General features: G+C 47.0%; 1 protein-coding gene across 1 annotated transcript in view; it reads left to right on the plus strand.

The window, feature by feature from the left end:
• Positions 1 to 24,621, plus strand: part of INPPL1 (inositol polyphosphate phosphatase like 1) — an 84,136-nt gene that overhangs the window by 49,202 nt on the left and 10,313 nt on the right. The window contains exons 11-23 of the mRNA XM_081001802.1: positions 1,056 to 1,158; positions 4,299 to 4,495; positions 4,612 to 4,729; positions 7,350 to 7,446; positions 8,358 to 8,496; positions 15,330 to 15,429; positions 16,280 to 16,368; positions 16,757 to 16,838; positions 17,037 to 17,126; positions 18,014 to 18,127; positions 18,982 to 19,070; positions 20,020 to 20,107; positions 21,414 to 21,569. Coding sequence (XP_080857928.1) covers positions 1,056 to 1,158; positions 4,299 to 4,495; positions 4,612 to 4,729; positions 7,350 to 7,446; positions 8,358 to 8,496; positions 15,330 to 15,429; positions 16,280 to 16,368; positions 16,757 to 16,838; positions 17,037 to 17,126; positions 18,014 to 18,127; positions 18,982 to 19,070; positions 20,020 to 20,107; positions 21,414 to 21,569 — 1,462 coding nt within the window. The remainder of the gene's footprint in view (positions 1 to 1,055; positions 1,159 to 4,298; positions 4,496 to 4,611; positions 4,730 to 7,349; positions 7,447 to 8,357; positions 8,497 to 15,329; positions 15,430 to 16,279; positions 16,369 to 16,756; positions 16,839 to 17,036; positions 17,127 to 18,013; positions 18,128 to 18,981; positions 19,071 to 20,019; positions 20,108 to 21,413; positions 21,570 to 24,621) is intronic.

Here is a 24,621-nt window from a genome sequence, read left to right on the forward strand (position 1 = left end):
TGGCTGGGTTTCCCCAGCCACTCTGGGCGGATTCCATAGAAACCAAAAATACACTAAAATGTCACACATTAAAAACTTCCCTGAACTTAAGGGCTGCCTTAAGATGTCTTCTGAATGTCAGGTAGTTGTTTATCTCTTTGACATCTGATGGGAGGGCGTTCCACAGGGCGGGCGCCACTACCGAGAAGGCCCTCTGTCTGGTTTCCTGTAGGTTTGCTTCTCGCAATGAGGGAACCATTAGAAGGCCCTTGGCGCTAGACCTCAGTGTCTGGGTAGAACGATGGGGGTGGAGACGCTCCTTCAGGTCTACTGGGCCGAGGCCGTTCAGGGCTTTCAGGGTCAGCACCAACACTTTGAATTGTGCTCAGAAATGTACTGGGAGCCAATGTAGGTCTTTCAAGACCAGAAAATAAATTAACTTTATTTACTCATTTATTCATCTACAGTGGTGCCCCGCAAGACGAATGCCTCGCAAGACGGAAAACCCGCTAGACGAAAGGGTTTTCTGTTTTGGAGGTGCTTCGCAAAACGAATTTCCTATGGGCTTGCTTCGCAAGACGAAAATGTCTTGCGAGTTCCTGCGGGGTTTTTTTTCCTTTTCCCCCCTTTTTCCCAAGCCGCTTATCAGCTGATCCGCTAAGCCCGCTAAGTCGCTAATAGCGCTGATCCGCTAAACCGCTAATGGGCTTGCTTCGCAAGACGAAAAAACCGCAAGACGAAGAGACTCGCGGAACGGATTCTTTTCGTCTTGCGAGGCACCACTGTACTTTAAACGTATACTCTTATAAAACTGCAGGTTATTACAGTAGCCCTGCCGGTGTTCTTAAAAGCATCAACGTTTCTGAGAAGTACAGGTGGAATTGCTGGTGTGTTCAAAGCTGGAGGGCTCTGGCAACAAGAGGGCTAGAAACGTGCTGCTTTAAGAATAAATATGGAAATGGAGGAATTGCCTAGAAAGTTGGGAACCCCTGGGTGATTTTGCCTGCTTGTGTTTCTCTGAGGCTGTTCTCTTTGTCTCGCTGCCCTCCTGTCTGTTCCCACCCCCCTCACTGCAGAAACGCGAGGCCTTCTGCCAACTCCTGCAGCTGATGAAGAACAGACATTCGAACCAGGACGAGCCGGACATGATTTCCATCTTCATTGGCACATGGAATATGGGTCAGTCTTGCCATCGGGATGTGTGAACCTTTCCTGGGCTGTCACAGGTGTCGGGGTCGAGAGAGGAGCCGCGGGGAGCAGTCTGCTGTTATATTTATTCCATAAAATGTATAGACCCCTTGATGGCAAAAACAAAAACAAAAAAAACTTCAAAGCAGTTTACGGAAAAGGCAAAACACAATTATCAATAAGAAGAATAAATTGCAATAATGTAAGTCTTTTGGAAAGGTAAAGGTAAAGGGACCCCTGACCATTAGGTCCAGTCGTGACTGACTCTGGGGTTGCGGCGCTCATCTCGCTTTATTGGCCGAGGGAGCCGGCGTACAGCTTCCAGGTCATGTGGCCAGCATGACTAAGCCACTTCTGGCGAACCAGAGCAGCGCACGGAAACGCCATTTACCTTCCCGCCCCAGTGGTACCTATTTATCTACTTGCACTTTGACGTGCTTTCGAACTGCTAGGTTGGCAGGAGCAGGGATCGAGCAACGGAAGCTCACCCCGTCACGGGGATTCGAACCGCCGACCTTCTGATCGGCAAGCTCAACTCTGTGGTTTAGACCACAGCGCCACCCGCGTCCCTTTTAGGAAAGTTAAAATAAGCTAAAAACAGATTAGAACTAGCACCAATTTTCTAAATACCTGGGTAGGCTTGCCTGTAAACAAGAATGCTTTTAGCGGGCACCCAAAAGAGAACAGCAAATGTTCCTGCCCGGTGTCAGTACAAAGCCCATGACTTTTGCACATTTATTTTTTGTGCTTTGGGCAAAGAAAATAACAAAAATTAAAAAGGGAGTGCAATGTGGCTGGGCATCCGGGAAAATAGACTCTGGCGATCCCACCCACTATTGCACCCAATATGTTTCAACTACAGTCGTACCTTGGATCCCGAATGCCTTGGTATTTGGACATTTTGGCTCCTGAACGCCACAAACCCGGAAGTGAGTGTTGCGGTTTACGAATGTTCTTTGGAAGCTGAACGTCCCGACACGGCTTCCACAGCTTCCAATTGGCTGCAGGAGCTTCCTGCAGCCAATCAGAAGCCATTTTTTGGTTTCCGAATGTTTTGGAAGTCAAACGGACTTCCGGAACGGATACCATTCGACTTCCAAGGTACGACAGTATATGCAATTTTGGCTTTGAACGCAATCCTCGGAACATAACATTGCTTACCGTAAGGCAAATTCAAAATACAGTCGTACCTTGGAAGTCGAACGGAATTCGTTCCAGACTTCCAAAACATTTGGAAACCAAAGCGCAGCTTCTGATTGGCTGAAGGAAGCTCCTGCAGCCAATCAGAAGCCACGGAAGCCCCGTCGGACGTTCGGCTTCCAAAAATAGTATGCAAACCAGAACAGTCACTTCTGGGTTTGCGGCGTCCGGGAGCCAAAACGTTCGGGAACTGAGCTGTTCAACTTCCAAGGTACGGCTGTAATGCAAATTACACGAATTCAAAACATTTCCACAGTCTGAAAAACCAGGAACATCCGTGCTCCTGCCAAAAAGACAAAGAACACTCTCTGCAAAAACAATAAGCGGAAACAAAAATATTTAAGCACAACCTTTGCCTTATAAGGTCCCAGGCTGGGCGGTAGAGCAAGGCTAGGGGAAAAGCTGATGTGGATAGGTGGTCCCAGCAGACTCCCCCCCACAACTCCCCCCCCCCGTTGCAATGACTGGCCAATGGTTGGACGCCTCTGGGAGAGCCCACACAGGTGGAGACCCCTGCTGCAGTGAGGCTCCTCACGGGTCTCTGCCATGGGAGCATATTCCCCCAGTGCTTTACCAACTGCACTGGCTCCCGGTGGAGTACAGGGTCAGATTTAAGGTGCTGGTTTTGACCTTTAAAGTCCTTCACAGCCTGGGACCCTCGTACCTATGGTACCACATCTCCCTGTATGCTGCACAGGGGACCTTAAGGTCCATAAATAGCAACACCCTACAGGTCCCGGGCCCTAAGGAAGTCAGATTATCTGCCACCAGGGCCAGGGCCTTCTCAGTGATGGCTCCGACCTGGTGGAATGCTCTGTCCCAGGAGACCAGGGCCCTGCAGGATTTCACTTCCTTCTGCAGGGCCTGTAAGACAGAGCTATTCCGCCTGGCTTTCAATTTGAACTTAGCCTGATCTTTTATTCCCCTTCCTTCCCTCCCCCTCCCCTTTTTATGAAGATTACCCACTCTGGGACCCCACAGCTAATTCAGCCCCTGGTCTCCTCGCTGGCCCAAATAGGACTACCGTATTTTTTGCTCTATAGGACGCACTTTTTCCCCTCCAAAAATTAAGGGGAAATGTGTGTGCGTCCTATGGAGGGAATGTAGGCTCCTTGGCCTCAGCGATAGCAACGCGAAGCCTCCGAAGCGCAGAGGGAGCGCTCCCTCCGTGCTCCGGAGGCTTCAGGCATAGCCGCCTGAAGCCTTTGGAGTGCAGCGGGACCTCGCGCTGCGCTCCGAAGGCTTTGGGTTCCTTTAGCTGAAGCCGGGAGAGCAAGACTCTCCTGACTTCAGCCATAGGAACCCGAAGCCTTTGGAGCGCAGCGCGAGGTCCCGCTGCGCTCCAAAGGCTTCAGCCACGCACCTGCCTGGAAGCCGGAGGAGGAAGAGAAGGGTCTCCTTCTGTTCCTTCTCCAGCTTTGCTTGAAGGGGCAAGCACCCCTTCAGCGACGCGCCTGCCCTGTCTTCTGCCTTAGCCGCACGCAGCCTCTTCCGGGCAGGGGGAGCCTTCATCCCACTGTCCTGAAGAGGCTTGGTGCGGTTATCCCAGAAGCCAGATCCCTCTTGCTGTTCTGGCTTCTGGGATTCAAAATATTTTTTTTCTTGCTTTCCTCCCCCCCGAACCAGGTGCATCTTATCATCTGGTGCGTCCTATAGAGTGAAAAATACGGTAATTTAGCCAGCTAGCCCTGGTGATCATCTAATGTTTATTGGATGGATTTCCCCCCTAAATTGATTCTTGAATTCTGAATTTGTTGTTATTCACGTTTTATACTGTATTTTAAGCTGTTTTTTGTTGCATCAATTAAGTGTTTTAAATTTGTTGTTAGCCGCCCTGAGCCCTGTTTTCTGAACCGGGAAGGGCGGGGTGTAAATAAAAAATTAATATTTATTATTATTCCGATTGGCCCGTTCCCTCTTCTCCTCTGCAGGCAGCGTTCCGCCTCCCAAGAACATCACCTCCTGGTTTGCCTCAAAGGGTCTGGGCAAGACGCTGGACGAGATGACCGTCACCATCCCCCACGACATCTATGTCTTCGGCACCCAGGAGAACTCCATGGGGGACAAGGAGTGGGTGGACTTTGTGCGCGGAGTCCTCAAGGAGTTCACGGAAATAGAGTACCGGCCGGTGGGTGCCCAGGAGGAGGCAGAGGGGCCTCCTGGGGGGGGGGGGGAGCCTGTTTCTCTCTCTCCCCAGCCAGGTCTTCCCATAAGAAACATCATCTCCTTGCTTGCCTCTTCCAGATCGCCATGCAGTCCCTGTGGAACATTAAAATAGCCGTCCTGGTGAAACCAGAACATGAGAACCGGATCAGCCATGTCAGCACCTCCAGCGTAAAAACCGGGATCGCCAACACTCTGGGTAAGAGGAGAGCTGTCCGGAGGAAGGCTAGGCTGCCCCAGATTCCCCCAGCAAGAGTCTTGGGGAGGAATAAGCCAAGTTGTTTTAGCGGTTTCCGTGCTGAGTCCATTTTAGAGTCATGCAAGTGTGCAACATAGGAAGTTGCCCCGTGTGCTCTGAGAGTAGCCCAGTATTCCTGGCTGCCGTTGGATCTTGGGCTTCTTTGCAAGGGACCTTTTTCTGTTCCCGGATGCTGCGAGGATTGAGCTTCGGCTTGCAGAAGCTTTTACCAGCGAACTGTCGGAGCCAGCCGTACAAATGGCGAAGTTTAGCATAAATTTATGACACAGAGAGCCAGCAATATTTTCATGATGGTAGGAGCGGCTCCTCTCGAACTTCCCTCTCCTCCTCCTGCAAACTTCTTTATTCCTTTGTCTCTCTCCAGCCGCATGGCTGTTTGCCAGTGTCTCACGTTACCTCATCCGGTCAAGGCTTTTATTGCCCCCTTCACCATATAAGGTCAATCACTGCCCAGAGGAAACACAGCTCCAATACATTCCAATACATTGTAAAGCTCAGAGTGCTGGTCAGCCAAGGTCAGGGGGCACCCTGCAATATTACAAGCCTTTACCGTGGCTTTATGACTCCCACAGCGAACCAAAGAGGCGTCTCTCCTCCTCCCCGTTCCCACAAAGCTCTGCGCTTGTGTTGGCGGTCTTTGCCAAACAACTGTGACTCAAATGCATTTGGGAAGATTTATTGCCTGGGGAGGAATTTGAGCAGGTGGGAGGAGCAGAAGATGGTGAATTGCTGAAACACATACAGTGGTACCTTGGTTCTCAAACGCCTTGGTACTCAAACAACTTGGAACCCAAACACTGCAAACCCGGAAGTACAGTGGTACCTCGGGTTACGTACTTAATTCGTTCCAGAGGTCCATACTTAACCTGAAACTGTTCTTAACCTGAAGCACCACTTTAGCTAATGGGGCCTCCCGCTGCTGCTGCGCCGCCAGAGCACGATTTCTGTTCTCATCCTGAAGCAAAGTTCTTAACCTGAGGTACTATTTCTGGGTTAGCAGAGTCTGTAACCTGAAGCGTATGTAACCTGAAACGTATGTAACCCGAGGTACCACTGTAAGTGTTCCGGTTTGCGAACTTTTTTCACAAGGTACCACGGTACAGTGGTGCCCCGCAAGACAAATGCCTCGCAAGACGGAAAACCCAATAGACGAAAGGGTTTTCCGTTTTGGAGGTGCTTCGCAAAACGAATTTCCTATGGGCTTGCTTCGCAAGACAAAAATGTCTTGCGAGTTCCTGCGTTTTTTTTTTCCTTTTCCCCCCTTTTCCCCAAGCCGCTAAGCCGCTTATCAGCTGATCCGCTAAGCCGCTAAGCCGCTTAACAGCTGATCGCTAAGCCACTAAGCCGCTTATCAGCTGATCCGCTAAGCCCGCTAATAGCGCTAATCCGCTAAACCGCTAATGGGCTTGCTTCGCAAGACGAAGAAACCGCAAGACGAAGAGACTCGCGGAACGGATTCTTTTCGTCTTGCGAGGCACCACTGTAATGTGAACTGCAGTCTAGGGCAGCTGTCTACCCTCCCTGCCTGCAGACTGTCTTGCCAGAGTGATACATGCTCTGGTTATCTCCCGCTTGGACTACTGCCATGTGCTCTACGTGGGGCTACCTTTGAAAGTAACTCGGAAACTACAACTAATCCAGAATGTGGCAGCCAGACTGGTGACTGGGAGTGGTCGCTGAGACCATTTAACACCTGTCCAAAAAATCTACAACTGTTGGAAGCTGCCCAGAGTGGCTGGGGCAACCTGGTCAGATGGGCAAGGTACAAATAATAAAAATACTATTATTATAAAAGTCAGGGCAAGAAGAGCCCTGGCTGCTGGATCAGGGCAAAGTCCAGCATCCTGTTCTCACAGTTTTGCCAACCAGATGCCGTAAAGCGAAGCCCACAAATGGGACTTGGGCACAAGAACAGGCCTCTCCCCACCTGGGATTCCCATTGACTGGTATTCAGGTCCATACCTGCTCTGACTGTGGAGACAGAATATAGCCACTGGCAGCTTTCTCCCCCATTAATCTGCCTAATCCTCTTTTAAAGTCACCCTTGTTTGTGGAAAGGGGAAAGTTTCAATGAAGCAGCACTGGAGGACTTTGTGCAATTCCCCTCTCCTGCCTAAATGCCTGCCTCCCACATCACCTCAATTATTTTGCTTCCTTCTTTTTTTTATAAGTCTTTATTGGTTTAAAATACAAGCATACAACAAAGGTAAGTATAGCAAAGTTAAATACAAAAAGAAAAGATCATCACAATGTAAAAGCAAGAAAAAATAAATAAAAAAGGAAATTAAAAAAGAACCAAAATTTTATACAACATCATGTCCGTCAAATAAATTTTTCTGCATAAAACTGCCAATCATTCTCATTATACTTTTTGCATTGTCATGGTTTTATCGCACAGTTTTATTTTATATCCTTTTCCATACATTCCACTAAGATATTTGTTTCATTTATTTATTCTTCACAAGTATCATTCCAGTTCTGCTAAGATGGTATCATTTTTACAATATAATCTTATATATTTCTTAATTTTTTTCCATTCTCCATGTGTTTTGCTTCCTAGGCAATAAGGGGGCTGTCGGTGTCTCCTTCATGTTCAACGGCACGTCGTTTGGGTTTGTGAACTGCCACCTCACCTCCGGCAACGAGAAGACAGCCAGGTGAGTCCTTCCCCTGCCACACCAGGTAGGCTGGAGGGCTCTTGAGCATTTTGGAATGGGGTTGGGGACAGAACTGCTGGGCTGGAGGAGTCTCGGCCCAGTATACCTGAAGGAGCGGCTCCATCCCCATCGTCCATCCCGGACACTGAGGTCCAGCTCTGAGGGCCCTCCGGCAGTTCCCTCCCTGCGAGAAGTGAGGTTACAGGGAACCAGGCAGAGGGCCTTCTCAGTGGTGGCGCCCGCCCTGTGGAACACCCTCCCACCGGATGTCAAGGAAAGAAAGAACTATCTGACTTTTAAAAGACATCTGAGGGCAGTTTCAGGAAGTTTTAAATGTTCAATCTTTTATTATGTTTTTAATAACCTGTTGGAAGCCGCCCAGAGTGGCTGGGGAGATCCAGCCAGATGGGCGGGATATTAATAATAATAATAATAATAATTTCAACAGGGTTGTCTTAACTGTCCAATTTAATTGTCAACATTTACGTATTAACATCTGCACAGCTGGTTTTACACTTTGCAGGCTGCTTTAGAAGCCTGTTTTGGGTTTAAGCGGAGTATAAATTGACAAGGATAATCCTGAGTTATCTGACGTTTAGAAGACATCTGAAGGCAGCCCTGTTTAGGGAAGTTTTTAATGACTGGTGTTTTATGGTGTTTTTAATATTCTGTTGGGAGCTGCCCATAGTGGCTGGAGAAACTCAGCCAGAGGGGCGGGGTATAAATAATTTATTATTATTATTATTATTATTATTATTATTATTATTATTATTGATGTGTTTCCTATGGAAAGATTCATAAATGAAAGCAAAAAGTAAACTTCGCTCAGAAACCCTGCGCAGAACCAGCTCCTTCTTTTGCCGCGCTCACATGCACCTCGGTCCTCATTTTCTCCCATCTCCACTGTCCAGGAGGAACCAGAATTACCTGGACATCCTGCGCCTCCTCTCCCTGGGCGACAAGCAGCTCAGCTCCTTTGACATCTCCCTCCGCTTCACTCACCTCTTCTGGTTTGGGGACCTCAATTACCGCCTGGACATGGACATTCAGGTGAGGAAGGGGGGGTGGGCTTGTGGGGGGCCACGAGAACAGAAGAAGAGCTTGCTGGATCAGGCCCGTGGCCCATGATCCTGACCAGAGCCCTCCTCTCACCATGGCCAACCGGATAACCAGCATGGGAAACCTGCGAGCAGGATCTGAGCAGAAGAGCATCTCTCTCCTGATTGCGGTTTCCAGCAACTGATGCTTAGAAGCACATTGAAAATGTTGTCTATAAGAATAAAAGAAAATTATTGTAATTTATTATTATTATTATTATTATTATATTATTATTATTATTATTATATTAAAATTAAAATTAAAAAAACAAGGAATATTCAGTGTTATGTTGGAGGGGATGCCAGGAAACGGAATTATGTTCACATGTACAATTTTTCTGGCAAAGGGTGTTTAAGGAGATAGCAGAAATCACTGGGTTAAAGCTGACCGAAAGTCCAGAGGTATCACTATTATCAGTTTACAATGGGGTGGAAGGTTCACAGGCTGTGAAGGACTCACTCACAAATTTATTGACAGCTGCAGGAGTTATTATAGCTAGGAAGTGGAAGGGGCAAGCAGAATATAAAATGGAAGAATGGTGTAAAGAGGTGTGGGATATAGCTATTAACGATAAATTTACACGTGACATTAAGGTAAGACGGGGAACATGCAGGAGAAATGATTTTGAGGAGATATGGAGGGTGTTGGTAGAATTTGTACCGTTAAAACAGAAAGGGGTCAAACCATCGCAAGAGGTGTGTCAGCATCGCCCTTGAGCCAGTGCCACTAACTGGACACATCCACTTCAGCCCCGACTGGGCTAGGCGAGCTGGGTAGCACTTCCAGAGACTACCTTCTGCACAGGAACAGGTCAAAGTGCTGTGGACTCACAGCTTACGGTTGTGAGCACCGGATTCACTTCCACAAGACGACAGTCGTCGCACAGCAGAGTATAGCAGAGCATAAACCACTCTGAGAACAGCTCTGTAGAATAACTACTTTTATTCTATCTACAACTATTATACAAACTATATACAGAGCTAAATGGAGACGCTGGACTGCACTGAGTGTCTGCAGCTGCTCTTAGCAGCAACCTTATCTATACAGAGATAACACTCTCTCTCTCTAACACTCAGTCTCTCTCTGAGACTTTGATGTGAGGCTGGAGCAGAATAAGTAGTGAGCAGAAACCGCCCCCCTCCTGTCTGGAGAATCAGCAGAGAACATCAGCAGATTCTTGGAATGGGAGGGGTGAAATCTCCTCAAGGTGTTGAAATTTTGGGAGGTTGGATAGTTACAATGGAATGGTCTTCAGTGGTGGGGTGCACATGTTTATTCTTATTTATTTATGATTATTACTTTGTCAATAATAATAATCATCATCATCATCATAAATAGAAGCACGGCTGCCGTCAGCTGCCAAGTCAGAGCAAAGCCATTGTGGCTAATAGCCATCGATAGCCCTCTCTTCCTTCGTGAATTTGTCCGATACTGGCCATTACATCCTCTTGTCAGAAGGTTTTTCACTAATTTTAACCATGTGCTGCGTGAAGAAGTATGTCTATTTTAAAATCTGTCCTGAACTTCTAGGAGGGAGCAGGGCTAATCCCTGGGACTTGTGGGGGAACAGAGAAAGAAGGCAGTGCGCTTGGACATGTGCAGAGGGCATTTCCACAGGCACAACTAGGCTCTGCTCATCTGAAGCCCAAACGAGATGCTTTTGAGGGGTGGTCTGGGTCTGTGCGTTAAACCACAGAGCCTAGGACTTGCTGATCAGAAGGTCGCTGGTTCGAATCCCCGCGACGGGTGAGCTCCCGTTGTTCAGTCCCTGCTCCTTCCAGCCTAGCAGTTCAAAAGCACGTCAAAGTGCAAGTACAGTGGTGCCTCGCAAGACGAAATTAATCCGTTCTGCGAGTGTCTTCGTCTAGCGGTTTTTTCGTCTTGCGAAGCAACCCTATTAGCGGCTTAACGGATTAGCGCTATTAGCAGTTTAGCGGCTATTTTTTTTTATTTTTTTTTAAATCATATTTATTAGAATTTCCAATAATATAGAAAAATAACAGAAAAGAAAAGATAGAATACATTTAGAGCCTTACTTTCGTTATCTTCTTTCTAGGACTCCCTCCTCCCCCCCCCCGACTGTATTCCCCTTTCATTAATTTGGTTCCACAAGCTCTCACTCCCAGTTTAAAACTTAATATGTTTAACCCATTAACCAATTTAAATTATACAATTTTATCATCATCCCTCATCATTAACAGATAAAGAAAAAAGATTTTTCCCCAAGATCAACCCCAATTTCCTTCCACGAATTCCCTTTTTTTTAAACATGCCAAATCAAAATACCATGGTATACAAAAGTTATATAAAGAAATAGAAGATAAAAAATATAAGAATGTTCAGAAAGATGGTTACATTAGCCTTTGGATTCCAAAACTCCCCCTTCCCTTCCCCGGTTTGAATTCCACATGTCCATCAGTCTATATGTTGTCAGCCTGGAGATCTCAAGTCCATGGCCAGATTTTTCCCATTCCACCTTGCCGGTTTTCTTTTAATTTGTTTATTTTAATAATGTTTAACTTCAAAAATCCAGTCTAATAGATGCCTTTAATTTCCTTGGTCTTTGCTGCTCCTCCCATTATTCTTTCCGTGTCGTAGTTAGTCCTTTGTTCTTTTTATTCCTTACTTTCTCAGGTTTCTTGTCTTGTTCAGCTGCTAAAACTTTCTTATTCCGAAATCTGGTATCTCTACAGAGGTTTGTTGTTCAGGAACAAAAACTTACGTCCAGTCCCTTCCTTTCTTCAATAGAAAATTCTATTGTCTCCTTTTAATGTAAACACCTCTGTAGACAAAATACTATGTCAGCTTTGCAGCTTTCCCAGAAGATAAGTCCTGTGCGAATCCCAGAGTGATTTTCCACATACGACCACTTGTAATGTCCCAAATCCCCTCTAGGGGGATTGTAGTAACTTTATATCCTCTAATCCAAAAGTCAAATTGTTGTTCCTTATTTTCCGACAGTTTATATCCATATTGTGTCAAATTGTAACAGAATTAGCCAGCAAAGTCCTTGTAACAAAGTCCTCTTTATATTCTCCAGCTTTGACAGCTACTTTGACAGCTGTCAAAGTCTCCGTCTCTCTTCGCCAGGTTCTACGAATCGCCCCGGTTCCCAGGGGGGGTTGCATTTTCCCTCTCACCCTCCACTCTTCTCCTCCAGCACAATTCTTGTAATTTCCCTTCGTGGAATTAATGATTTTTGTCAGCAATAAACTTCTCTTTCGATCTTGGTTACCCAGTCCTTGTTTTAGAATGTTTACAATCGGGGGGGGGACTGACTTCCTTTTTAAATCCCCCCCGCTCGTGCCGAATCCAAAAAAAAATTTCTTTTTTTCTCCTTTTGTACCCGGTTTCCCAATTACTCACGGGTTGTTGTTGATAGTCCGAATTTCCAATGGAAGAAGTCAGCGCTCTCCGTCGAATGGCATGCGGCTGCGCTCGGCAGGGGAAGCAATGGACTCAAAGCACCACGCCACTCCCCGGCACCCGATCCGAAGCCTTTAAAAAGGCTCCTTCACGAGTCGGGAGGGCGCTAACGGTGCCAGCCGAGTCCCCATGTCCACGGGCTCCGTGCCCGTGGTTTTTGAGGGTCCCCGCGTCGCCGGCGCGGTAAGACCCAGCCCCTGCCGAGCAGACTCCCTCCGGATCTCGGAGGGAGTCCGCCATTCGGCGATGGCGCCAACCCGGAAGTCCCCAGCGGCTATTAAAGGCTTATCGGCTTAGCGGATTAGCTGCTAAAAGGCTATTAAAGGTTTAGCGGCTTAGATAAAGGGGGGGGGGAGCGGAAAAAAAATCTCAAGACTCGCAAGACATTTTCGTCTTGCGAAGCAAGCCCATAGGGAAATTCGTCCTGCGAAGCAACTCAAAAACGGAAAACCCTTTCGTCTAGCGGGTTTTCCGTCTTGCGAGGCATTCGTCTTGCGGGGCACTACTGTAGATAAATAGGTACCGCTCCGGCGGGAAGGTAAACAGTGTTTCCATGCGCTGCTCTGGTTCGCCAGAAGTGGCTTAGTCATGCTGGCCACAGACCCGGAAGCTGTACACCGGCTCTCCCGGCCAATAAAGTGAGATGACCACCGCAACCCCAAAGTCGGTCACGACTGGACCTAATGGTCAGGGGTCCCTTTACCTTTACCTGGGTCTAGATTGGCCCTGAGATTTGGGGGGCGGGGGGAACGGGACGATCTTCTGCCTGCCTCCACTGCCAGTGGCAGTGAAGGCCTCTGAACATGGCTGTCAACCTTCCCTTTTTTTGTGGGAAATTCCCTTACTCCAGCGCCGTTTCCCACTGCTATCCCGGATTGTTATATATCCCGTAGACTGTCCCCGGGACAGGTGAGGCTGCTGATCCCTTATTTTCAAATCTGAAAGTTGACAGCTATGCCTCTGAATGCCAGTGGCTACGAATTGCAAGTAAGGAGACAGTCTCAGGTCTCGCTTCCAGGTCTCCCATAATGAGCAACTGGCCAGCCACTGGGAGGACAGGATTATGGGATGTGGTGTGGGGGGGCTCCTTTGGCCTGATCCAAACAAATGGTCTCTCATTATGTTCTTAGGACTCAGAAAGTTTGGCTTCCCAGCAGTTCTTTAGCCATGGTTCCTGCATTGTTTTGACCTTTAAAGCCCTATGTGGCCCAGGACCCTCGTACCTACGGGACCGCCTCTCCTGGTCTGCCCCGCGGAGGACCTTAAGGTCCACAAATAACAACACTTTGGAGGTCCCAAGCCGCAAGGTGGTTAGATTGATCTCAACTAGGGCCAGGGCCTTTTCAGTACTAGCCCCGACTTGGTGGAACGCTCTGTCACAAGAGACCAGGGCTCTGCGGGACTTGACATCTTTCTGCAGGGCCTGCAAGACGGAGCTGTTCTGCCTGGCCTTTGGTTTGGACTCAGCCTGACCCTTATGTTTCCCTCCCCTTATGGTCTTGATCTATGGGCTACTTTTAAAATGAGGCTGCATTTTAAACTGCATTTTATTTTATTTTTTATTATTTTTTAAATGATATTTATTAAAGTTTCAAAAAATACGAAAAATACAAAATACAGAAAAAAGAGTAAAAATAAACAAGAAACATACAAAATAAAACAGTTAAAAAAGACATTAATTTTCCAAACCTATCTTCCCTAAACTTATTTCCCCGGACCTCCTCATACCTCCCTTTTTTGTATTCCAATTCAGTTTGTTAGTTCAGCAAATCCTTACCATTAAACTTTTGCCCAATTGTAAACCTTTTTTTTTCCATATCTCTTAAAGCATTACAGCTAAAAACCTCTTAGTTTCTATCCAACATCCTTCTAAGATTCATTAATTTTACAATATTTCTGTAAATAGTCTTTAAATTTCTTCCAATCTTCTTCCACCGACTCTTCTCCCTGGTCTCGGATTCTGCCAGTCATTTCCGCCAATTCCATGTAGTCAATCACCTTCATCTGCCATTCTTCCAGAGTGGGTAGATTTTGTGTCTTCCAATACTTTGCGATGAGTATTCTTGCTGCTGTTGTAGCATACATAAAGAAAGTTCTGTCCTTCTTTGGCACCAATTGGCTGACAATGCCCAGGAGAAAGGCTTCTGGTTTCTTCAAGAAGGTATATTTAAATACCTTTTTCAGTTCATTATATATCATTTCCCAGAAAGCCTTAATCTTTGGGCACGTCCACCAAAGGTGAAAGAATGTACCTTCAGTTTCTTTACATTTCCAGCATTTATTGTCAGGCAAATGATAGATTTTTGCAAGCTTGACTGGGGGTTATGTACCACCTGTATATCATTTTCATAATATTCTCTCTTAAGGCATTACATGCCGTGAACTTCATACCCGTGGTCCATAACTGTTCCCAGTCAGCAAACATAATATTATGTCCAACATCTTGTGCCCATTTAATCATAGCAGATTTCACCGTTTCATCCTGAGTATTCCATTTCAACAGCAAGTTATACATTCTTGACAAATTCTTAGTTTTGGGTTCTAACAGTTCTGTTTCTAGTTTTGATTTTTCCACCTGGAAGCCAATTTTCTTATCCAGATTATATGCCTCCATTATCTGGTAATAATGAAGCCAATCTCTCACTTTGTTTTTTAGTTTCTCGAAACTCTGCAATTTCAATTTGTCTCCTTCTTGTTCCAAAATTTCCCAATATTTTGGCCATTTGGCCTCCATATTGAGCCTTTTCAGAGCTTTCGCTTCCATCGGTGACAACCACCTTGGGGTTTTATTTTCCAATAAATCCTTGTATCTTATCCAAACATTAAACAGTGCTTTCCTGACAATATGATTTTTAAATGCTTTATGTGCTTTGACCTTATCATACCATAAATATGCATGCCATCCAAATACGTTGTTGAAACCTTCTAAATCCAAAATGTCTGTATTTTCAAGAAGTAGCCATTCTTTCAACCAGCAAAAAGCCGCTGATTCATAATAAAGTTTAAAGTCTGGCACGGCAAATCCACCTCTTTCCTTTGCATCAGTTAATATCTTAAATTTTATTCTGGGCTTCTTGCCCTAAACTGCATTTTAACCTGTATTTTAAATTGGGGTTTTTTTCCTCCCTCTCTTTTCCCCCTATTATGCTTTTACTGTGATTTTATTTTATTGGTGTTAGCCGCCCTGAGCCTGGTTCTGGCTGGGGAGGGTGGGATATAAATAAAATTTATTATTATTATTATTATTATTATTATTGCATGGGGTTGGACTAGAGGACCTTTGGGGTTCCCCAACGCTACAGTTCTGCGATTCTGCGAGGTTCCACACACTGATCTGTGGCATCTTTTCCTCTCCTCAGGAGATCCTCAGCTACATCAATCGCAAGGAGTTTGAGCCGCTTCTCAGGGTGGATCAGCTCAACCTAGAGAAAGAGAAGCACAAGATCTTTCTGCGATTTAGTGAGTGGCTGATCCCTCTCCCCTCAACCCGCCCTGCCCTGCTTTCCCCTCCTTCTCCAACTATAGGAGTTGTGTGTTGCAGCCGCCGTTCTCCATCTCAGCTTTGGGTGATGAGCTAAGGGTCCCAGATTGTTTTAAATAACTCCCTTTTTAAAAGAAGGTTGGCTAGCATCCGTAACAGTAGAAGGCGCAGCCTGTGGAACTCCTTGCCACAGGATGGGTGGGGAGGGAGGAACAAGCTGAAGCGTGGTGTTGCCTCTTGAGATAAAAAGGCTGTGTTAGTAATAGGGAATAACACTCATTATCTAAATAGCTTTTCTAACATTTTTGATATACATTACCTCAGTAACTTTTGCAGTCGCCCTGCCAAGTAAGCCAGCCGCATTCTCCTCCTCCTGCCAGCGAAGGACAAGGAGGTTCAGGCCTGAGCTGAACTTTGAACCTGCAACTTCACGCCTCGCCGTTACTAATTTAGAAAATTCAAATGGCAGCCTCTTAAAGCGTCGGGTGGAAGTTTAAAATCATGTAACAACCATAATGCAATAGTCACCCACAGGAAGATAAATGCAACATAAAACAAAAGCAGCAGAACCTCTGCATTCATGTGTCACAATAAACTATGGACAATTGTGACTTGGAGACCCCTCACCTGAGCTTTCGCTTTCCCCTCTTCTGCTGCGGCATCAAGGAGACTGGAAGCTTTTGCTTTCTATTAAACGTAGCTCAGTATCATGTCTGAGCACGACGTGGTGAATGCCAGCCTTTGTTTGTTGAACCATGGTTAAGGCTAGCCATGGTTTGCTGGGTTTGTGCAGCAGCCGGTCTCTGGTTTGTCTTCCGCTTTCCCCAGGTGAGGAGGAGATCACCTTCCCCCCCACGTACCGCTACGAGAGGGGCTCCCGGGACACCTACGTCTGGCATAAACAGAAGCCCACTGGGGTAGGTGCTGCCGGCCCGAGAGGGGAAGGGCGAAGTTGGGACGAGGGGGTTGGCCACAAATGGGAGGGGGGTGGGCAGAAATGCTTGGTTGCTGTGTAGGGGGGAGGCAGAGTTCAGCTTGCAGCCTGTCCCAGGGAACATCGGAAGCTGCCTCCTACTGAGCCAGACCCTTGGCCCATCCTGCTCCATACTGCCTGCACTGACTGGCAGCAGTGGCTCTCCAGGGTTTCTTGCTGGGATCTCTCCCAGACCTACTCTGGGATTGAACCCCGGGAATCTTCTGCTTGAGTGCAGATTGTTTAGTCAGAGAAGTGTCAAAAGCAAAGAGCGGATGGTGGGGCTTTCTGCGTTCAAGAGTTTCCTTTCAAACCCTGATTCTTGTTCCCAGGTGCGGACAAACGTTCCCTCCTGGTGCGACCGCATCCTCTGGAAGTCCTATCCCGAAACCCACATCAATAGCAACTCCTACGGTGAGTTCTCTGCCATGCTTCTGAAAACCAGCTGCTGGAAACCACAGGAGGGGAAAAGATGCTCTTGTGGTCGAATCCTGCTTGCTGGTTCCCCATGGGAGCAACTGGTCAGCCCCTGTAAGAACAGGATGCCGGACTAGATAAGCCATTGGCCTGATCCGGAAGAGTTCTCCTGATGCTCTTACCCTTCTTTGTCAGGATGCACGGACGACATTGTGAGCAGCGACCACTCTCCTGTCTTCGGGGCATTTGAAGTTGGAGTCACGTCCCAGTTTGTTTCCAAGAAAGGTACTGGGGAATTGCGAGTGCGTGCGTGCGCTTGAACGGAGAGGGGTTGAGATGGCACAGGTGTAGAGCTGTAGAACTGCAGAGTTGGAAGACACCCCCAAGGGTCGGGTAGTGCGGGAATCTCAGCTAAAAACATCCCATAATACAGTCATACCTCATGTTACATCCGCTTCATGTTACGTTCTTTGAGGTTACGTCCTGCAGCGAACCGGAAGTACCGGAAAGGGTTACTTCCGGGTTTCGCCGCTTGCGCATACGCAGAAGCGCAAAATGACATCATGCGCAGAAGCGGCGAATCGCAACCCATGCATGCGCAGACGCACCACTGTGGGTTGCACTCTTTTCATGTTGCGAACGGGCCTCTGGAACGGATCCCGTTCGCAACCAGGTGTACCACTGTAATAATATAATCATAATAATTTATTATTTATACTCCACCCATCTGGCTGGGTTTCCCCAGCTACTCTTAGTGGCTCCTAAGAGCCACTAACACCAATAACAATAATAAAAAAGCAACAACATCAAACATTAAAATCTTCCCAATACAGGGCTGCCTTCAGATGTCTTCTAAAAGTCAGATAGTTGTTTATTTCCTTGACATCTGAAGGGCAGGTGCCACCACCGTGAAGGCCCTCTGCCTGGTTCCCTGTAACCTGGCTTCTCGCAGGGAGGGAACCGCCAGAAGGCCCTCGGAGCTGGACCTCTGTGTCCGGGCAGAATGATGGGGATGGAGACGCTCCTTCAGGTATACTGAAGAGGTCCAGCCTCTTGAATCCAGTCTGCATTTCCCACTGGTTCTTGGTGGTTTGGCCTCCCGAGGGAGGGGACCTGTCCAGGGTCTCCCCCTCCAACGCATCCCACCCTCCCTCTCTCCTCCCACCCTCCAGGTCTCTCTAAATCTTCAGACCAGGCCTACATAGAGTTTGAGAGCGTTGAAGCGATTGTGAAGACGGCCAGCAGGACCAAATTCTTCATAGAGTTCTACTCTGCCTGCCTAGAAGGTGTGTGTGTGTGCGTTTTTGGGGGGTGTTTGTGGAAATAGCCACCCTGGCTGGGGCTGACCCTTAACTTCTGTTAAGACTAGTGTAATTTGCTCTATGTGGGGCTGCCCTTGAAGCTGTCCCAGAAACTCCAGCGGGTGCAGCGAGGCTCCTCAGGGGGTCTCTGCCATGGGAGCATATTCACCCAGTGCTCTACCAGTTGCACTGGCTCCCGGTGGAGTATCGGGTCAGATTTAAGGTGCTGGCTTTGACCTCCTGGTCAGCCCCGCAGAGGACCTTAAGGTCCATGAATAACCATAGTTTAGAGGTCCCGGGCCCTAAAGAAGTCAGACTATCCTCCACCAGGGCCAGGGCCTTCTCAGTGATGGCTCCGACCTGGTAGAATGCTCTGTCCCATGAGACCAGGGCCCTGCAGGATTTATCCTCCTTCCGTTGGGCCTGTAAGACAGAGCTATTCTGCCTGGCTTTCAATTTGAATTCAGCCTGATCTTTTATTCCCCTTCCTTCCCTCCCCCTTTTATGAAGATTCCCCACTCTGGGATCCCACAGCTGATTCTCCCCTGGTCTCCTCACTGGCCCAAGTAGGACTAATTTAGCCAGTTAGCCCTGGTGATCATTGAATGCTTATTGGATGGCTTTCCCCCCTAAATTGATTTTTGAATTCTGAATTTAACGTTATTCACGTGTTATACTGTATTTTATGCTGTTTTTTGTTGTATCAATTGTTTTAAATTTGTTGTTAGCCGCCCTGAGCCCGGTTTTTTGAAGGGCAGGGTATAAAGAAAAAATTATTATTATTATTATTATTATTATTATTATTATTATTATTATTAACTTTCACCCCCCTCCCCCAGAATTCAAGAAGAGCTTTGAGAACGATTCGCAGAGCAGCGACAACATCAACTTCTTGAAAGTGCAGTGGTCGTCCCGGCAGCTGCCGACGGTGAGGCGACACTTCCTCCTCTTTCCCCCATGCCCTCCTGCCAACGTCTGACAGTTTGGGGGCGCAGAAGGTCCTTGAGCTGTAAGAGGCAGAGAGGGGCCCCAGGGGCCTATCGGAAGGGGGGCGGGGGGGAGAGGAGCCTCTCCTGAGAGGTGCACTCCATCTGGTCACCGGTATTGTGCAAATACCGCTGGTGCCTACTTGAAATCCATTGGAGGCGCATTCCAAGGGGCAGGTGCCACCACACTAAAGGCCCTGCTGTTAGTGGCCTTAAGATATGGTTACCAGATTTTTTTCAGTTGAATCCAGGGACACTTTTATTTTATTTTATGGAAGCTGAGTCAGTAGTGGGGATGGTGAGGCAAAAGACCCTGGGCCCAAGCACACATGCATATTGTATAAAGGTGCCAAGCGCTTCTTCCGCCCGCAGTGAAACATAAATGCACAGTTTTTAAAAAACTGGGCAACGACCGCCTGCCTGCGACTCCCTCAATCAGTCCAAACAAAGGGGGAAGGTGCAGGAGATCGCACAAGACACATCCTATGCGCACAAGACACATCATATGGGGACTTCCGGCGAGGAAAAATGGCTGGTGCCACAGCAGCGAGCAGCTCCTGAAGCCAGCCAGAGCCAACTGCGCTACCAGGCTGCCTCCGGGCTGCTGAGAATGCCGCTGCCGAGGGGGAACCAGGGACAGATTTGCAAATCTGGGGACATTCCGGGGACGGAATTTGTCCGGGGACAGATTTGGAGATCCGGGGACTGTCCCCAGGAACCGGGGACATCTGGAAACCCTACCTTAAGACACCCCTCTGGAACAAACAGAGCCACTAAGTGTGTCTCCTCTTGAGATTCAAAGGGGCACACAAAGTAAACCTGCTCCAAATATTTGGTGCGTTGACGCTCCCATTGGCCTCGACTTATCTCCTCTCGTTCTTCCGCCTGCAGCTCAAGCCCATCCTCTCCGACATTGAATACCTCCAAGACCAGCACATCCTCTTGACGGTCAAATCTCTGGATGGCTACGAGTCCTATGGTAAGGAGCTGGGGAGTTCCTGGAGGTGGTGGTGGGGAACCAGGTGCGTGGCAGAACCAGGCACGCTGGACCTAGAACTGGACTTGCGTGGCAGTCTTGACGGGAAGGCGGGACTTCAGAGTGTAGCTCTGCAGGATTGCAGTCGCTGTTTTGCTATCCGCTTGCAGATTGAATCAGTTCGCCGGTTTCAAGACTCATAGAATCATAATCATAATTTATAATATTAATTTATTATTTATACCCCGCCCATCTAGCTGGGTTTCCGCAGGCACTCTGCTTGGCTCCCATCATCCTCCTCCTCATCAAGCAATAAAACATCAGTCATTAATAACTTCCCTAAACAGGGCTGCCGTCAGATGTCTTCTAAAAGTCAGATAGTTGTTTATTTCCTTGACATCTGATAGGAGGGCGTTCCACAGGGCGGGCGCCACCACCGAGAAGGCCCTCTGCCTGGTTCCCTGTAACTTGGCTTCTCGCAGGGAGGGAACAGCCAGAAGGCCCTCGGCACTGGACCTCAGTGTCCGGGGTAGAGACACTCCTTCAGTTATACTGCGCCAAGGCCGTTTATGTGGGAAGGTCTACTTTAGCAGGGTTAAAAAATCCCCTTTATAAGTTTATGCAGCGACCAGTTTGTTGCTGACTTGTCTGAGTTCTACTAATAAAGATGCTGTCCTGGTTAAAAATCCCTTTGAATCCCTCTTAAAGAATACACACATGAATCTGATTCATGTTAATATAAAACTGTTTTACTCTCAGATTCATTCAGGTTTACAGAACTGTGCCTGAAAGCAGGCTTAGGTTACATAACAAACAAATAAACTATAGCAGAGGGAAGTTGGTCCTGAGGTGACTGCAACTGGCTTAGGGCCCTCGTACCTAGTTTGGAGGTCCCGGGCCCTAAGGAAATCAGATTATCCTCCGTCAGGGCCTTTTCAGTGATGGCTCTGACCTGGTGGAATGCTCTGTCCCAGGAAACCAGGGCCCTGCAGGATTTAACCTCCTTCCGTCGGGCCTGTAAGACAGAGCTATTCTGCCTGGCCTTTAATTTGAATTCAGCCTGATCTTTTATTTCCCTTCTCTTCCCTCCCCTTTTATGAAGATCACCCGCTCTGAGACCCCAAAGCCAATTCTCCCCATGCCTCCTCGCTGGCCCAAGTAGGACCAATTCAGCCAGCTAGCCCTAATGCTTCCCCCCTCTAAAAGGCGAGGTGGGGGGCTAGGCTGCTTCTGCCGCGGCAATTGGGCTGGACCTCTTTTGCCCCTCGCCCCATGCCCTGACCCACCCTGCCTCTCCTTCCCCACGCAGGCGAGTGTGTCATTGGCCTCAAGTCCATGATTGGCAGCACTGCCCAGCAGTTCCTCACCTACCTGTCCCACCGTGGCGAGGAGACGGGCAACATCCGTGGCTCCATGAAGGTGCGGGTCCCAGCGGAGCGGATGGGGACCCGTGAGAGGCTCTACGGTGAGGAGGAGCAGGAGAGGGAGGGGGCTGCCAGCACAAGGGTGGGGGGTTGCGATGGGGGCACCCTTGGCTCTCCACAGTGTGCCCAGCTAAGGTGGGTTTTTATTTTCTGGGTTTTTCTTTTTTTAAAAAAAATAATATTTATTAATAATTTCAGAATTACAGGAAAAAAGAGAAAAAAAAACAACAACACTACAATGCATAAAAAAAGGAAAAAACACAAAACATAAAAACCAATACAACAATACAGCAAAAAAGGGGAAAAAATGACACAAATCCCATATTACATATCTTTAACTTCCATTTGCTTGTTTCGTTGACCTCCTCACACCTCCCTTTTTGTATTCTAGTTTAGTTAGTTATTTCAGCAAATTCTTTCCATCTTTCTCAATTTTTATTAAATAATTTATCTTAACAATTTAACCTATTAATTAACTCAACAGATCCTTTCCATCTTTCCCCATATTCTGTTATTCAAATTACCTTAATTTATTTAACCTTATCTTACCATAAAATACCTTAAAGCTTGAAACTTAATACACAGTTATACATAACTCCTGATATCATTTCTACTAGAGTCATATAGTTTCATTCCAACATTTTCCCTAATATTCATTAATTTTAGGCTAGTTCCCTAAATAAAAAAATTTTCTTTATAAATTTTCTTCCAATCTTCCTCCAACGTCTTTTCTTCCTGGTCTCGGGTCGTGTCAGTCCTTGCTGTCCATTCCATCTAGTCCATCAAGCTGGAAGTCTTATGTCCGAGGCCCTTAAGTCTCTTCCATGTCCCTTCTGCAGATCTTCTTCTTCTTGTTTATACTTGCACTTTTCCTTGTCTTTTGTTGGTCTCTTTCTTAATTTCTTTCCTTTCTCATTGAGGAGTAGGTCTCTGGGGGGTTCCAACCCAAAATTATCTCCGTCTCCCTTCATCAAACCAGCCCATTCCCCACAGTCCCACTCCCCACAGTCATCAATATAATCCAAAAAATGTTTACGAGCATATTTCGAAGTCTCTCCAAAGTTAAGAGCCTCCTCAGCTCCAGACTCCCGCTGGCCCACTCCAACTTCAATCTTCAAAAACAGCGGCTTATGCTCCTGTAGGGCCTTGGGCCTCTCCATTTGTATTATTTGAGGTGCAACCGCAGCCTCCTCCATTATCTTCTGCACTTCCCCAATCAATACAGGTTCCTGAGTTGGACCCTGGATGGTTTCTGTATCACTATTCACTAATTGTCCACAGTTATTGGCCACAACAGTCATGAAATCCATTTTCTCATTCATCAAGTCCAACTTCTCGTGCATCTGTTCCAACAAAGCATTTGTCTTGCATAAAGCAAGCACCAAAACTTCCTTCCAGCTCATATTTAGTCAAGGTCAAAAGGACTAATCCCACGATCTTAATCTCACAGCTGTGGATTCCTCAAGTAGACTGCAGCAAAAATTTAGCAAGCTCCCTCTAGAGGAGACAATTTCTATTTGTATCCATCTTTTTAAGACAAGTCCAACAAAGGAAAATTACTTTCATTTTTCAGATATTTTGTTTCTTTAGAATGCAAAAGGCAAAATTGGAATCAGTTTATTTCTCTTCTTTAGCTATCTGTCAAAGTATTCCATTCACAGTCAATGAACCTCTCCAACAATTTCTGTCTCTGACACCCCGTTCCCAGGTTAGAGACGGTGGAAGCTTATCTTTCTTCACTCCCTCTCCTGCAGGCATTACACAAAGTCCCCCCCCCCCTTTTCTCCTGCTTCCAAGGGGGTTTCAGTAGTTATAAATGAAGGAAATTTAGGCTTTTTTAACGGCTTTCCAGGCTTTAGCTTACAAGGTTTTTGCTTCAGTCTATATACAAAAAGCGGAAGGCGGACTTCCTGTTTTGAACCTTCCCGCTTCGATGTCAAATTAAGATATTTCTTGATCCAATTTTCCGTTTCTACTCACGGGTACTTGTTTTAAATCCAATTGTCCACAGGAAAAAGTCAGCGCTCTCCGGCGATGGCTGTGCGGCTTCACTCCGTGAAAGTAGCAGTCAGTTCGCAGCACCGCGCCGCTCACCCCACTTCACTCCGGAATCCCAAAAAGGGGTTCCCCGTGAGTAGGGGGGCGTTCCTGGTGCCCTGCCGAACCCCACGTTCCCAGGCTTCCTCCGCCTGGGATTTCTAGCGGGTCCCCACCTTCGCCGCGGTGGGAAGACCCAGTTTCCACGGAGCTAGTTCCTCCGGTCAGAGGAACTCCGCCATTCGCCGATGGCGCTAACCCGGAAGTCCTATTTTCTGGGTTTTTCTGTGCTGCAAAGCACCTTGGGACCTTCCACTGAAGACGATGCTGATCATAACAGTAATTTATTATTATTTATTCCATCTAAATCAGACTGGCAAAATAAAATAAGAGAGTACACTGAACTGGCAAGAATATCAGCGAGGCTGCGAGACATTAACTGATGAAAAATTTGTCAGAGAGTAGGACGTATACAGAGTCTGTGTAAAAGAACATTGTCAAAATATTAATCTGCTGGCAGGTTTTGATTGAACTTCGGTGTGCAAATAGGATATTATAAAATAAATTTTATAGTAAGCTAAATAACATGGAGGAAAGGAACTTAAGAGTCCGTATTTAAGGAATTTAATTCGGGAACACAATGGGAAGATTGGAGGTCATGTTAAATTTAATTACAAGTTGATGTACAAGGCAAGTTATCAGTTAAGGAATGAATGATTGTTTATTTTTGTTCTTCTATTTTGTTTTCAACGTCCATTGAACATTTCTGTTATAAAGTTTTTAACCAATAAAGCATTTAATAATAATAATAAAAAAAGAAAACGATGCTGATAATAACAGTAATTTGTTATTATTTATTGCATCTATATCCCCTAAGGAGCGCCTGTGGCTCACCCCCTTCCTCGTTTAATCCCCCACGACAATCCTGGGGGGTAGGCCAGGCTGCGAGGCAGGGACTGGCCCCCGAGGTCACCCACTGACCTTCGTGGGGATTTGAACCCTGACCTCTCCCAGGTCCTGGCCCAGAACTCTAACCACTACGCAACGCTGCTGGCG

This window comes from Podarcis pityusensis (assembly GCF_964106645.2).
Source record: "Podarcis pityusensis genome assembly, chromosome: 4".
Lineage (NCBI taxonomy): Eukaryota > Metazoa > Chordata > Lepidosauria > Squamata > Lacertidae > Podarcis > Podarcis pityusensis.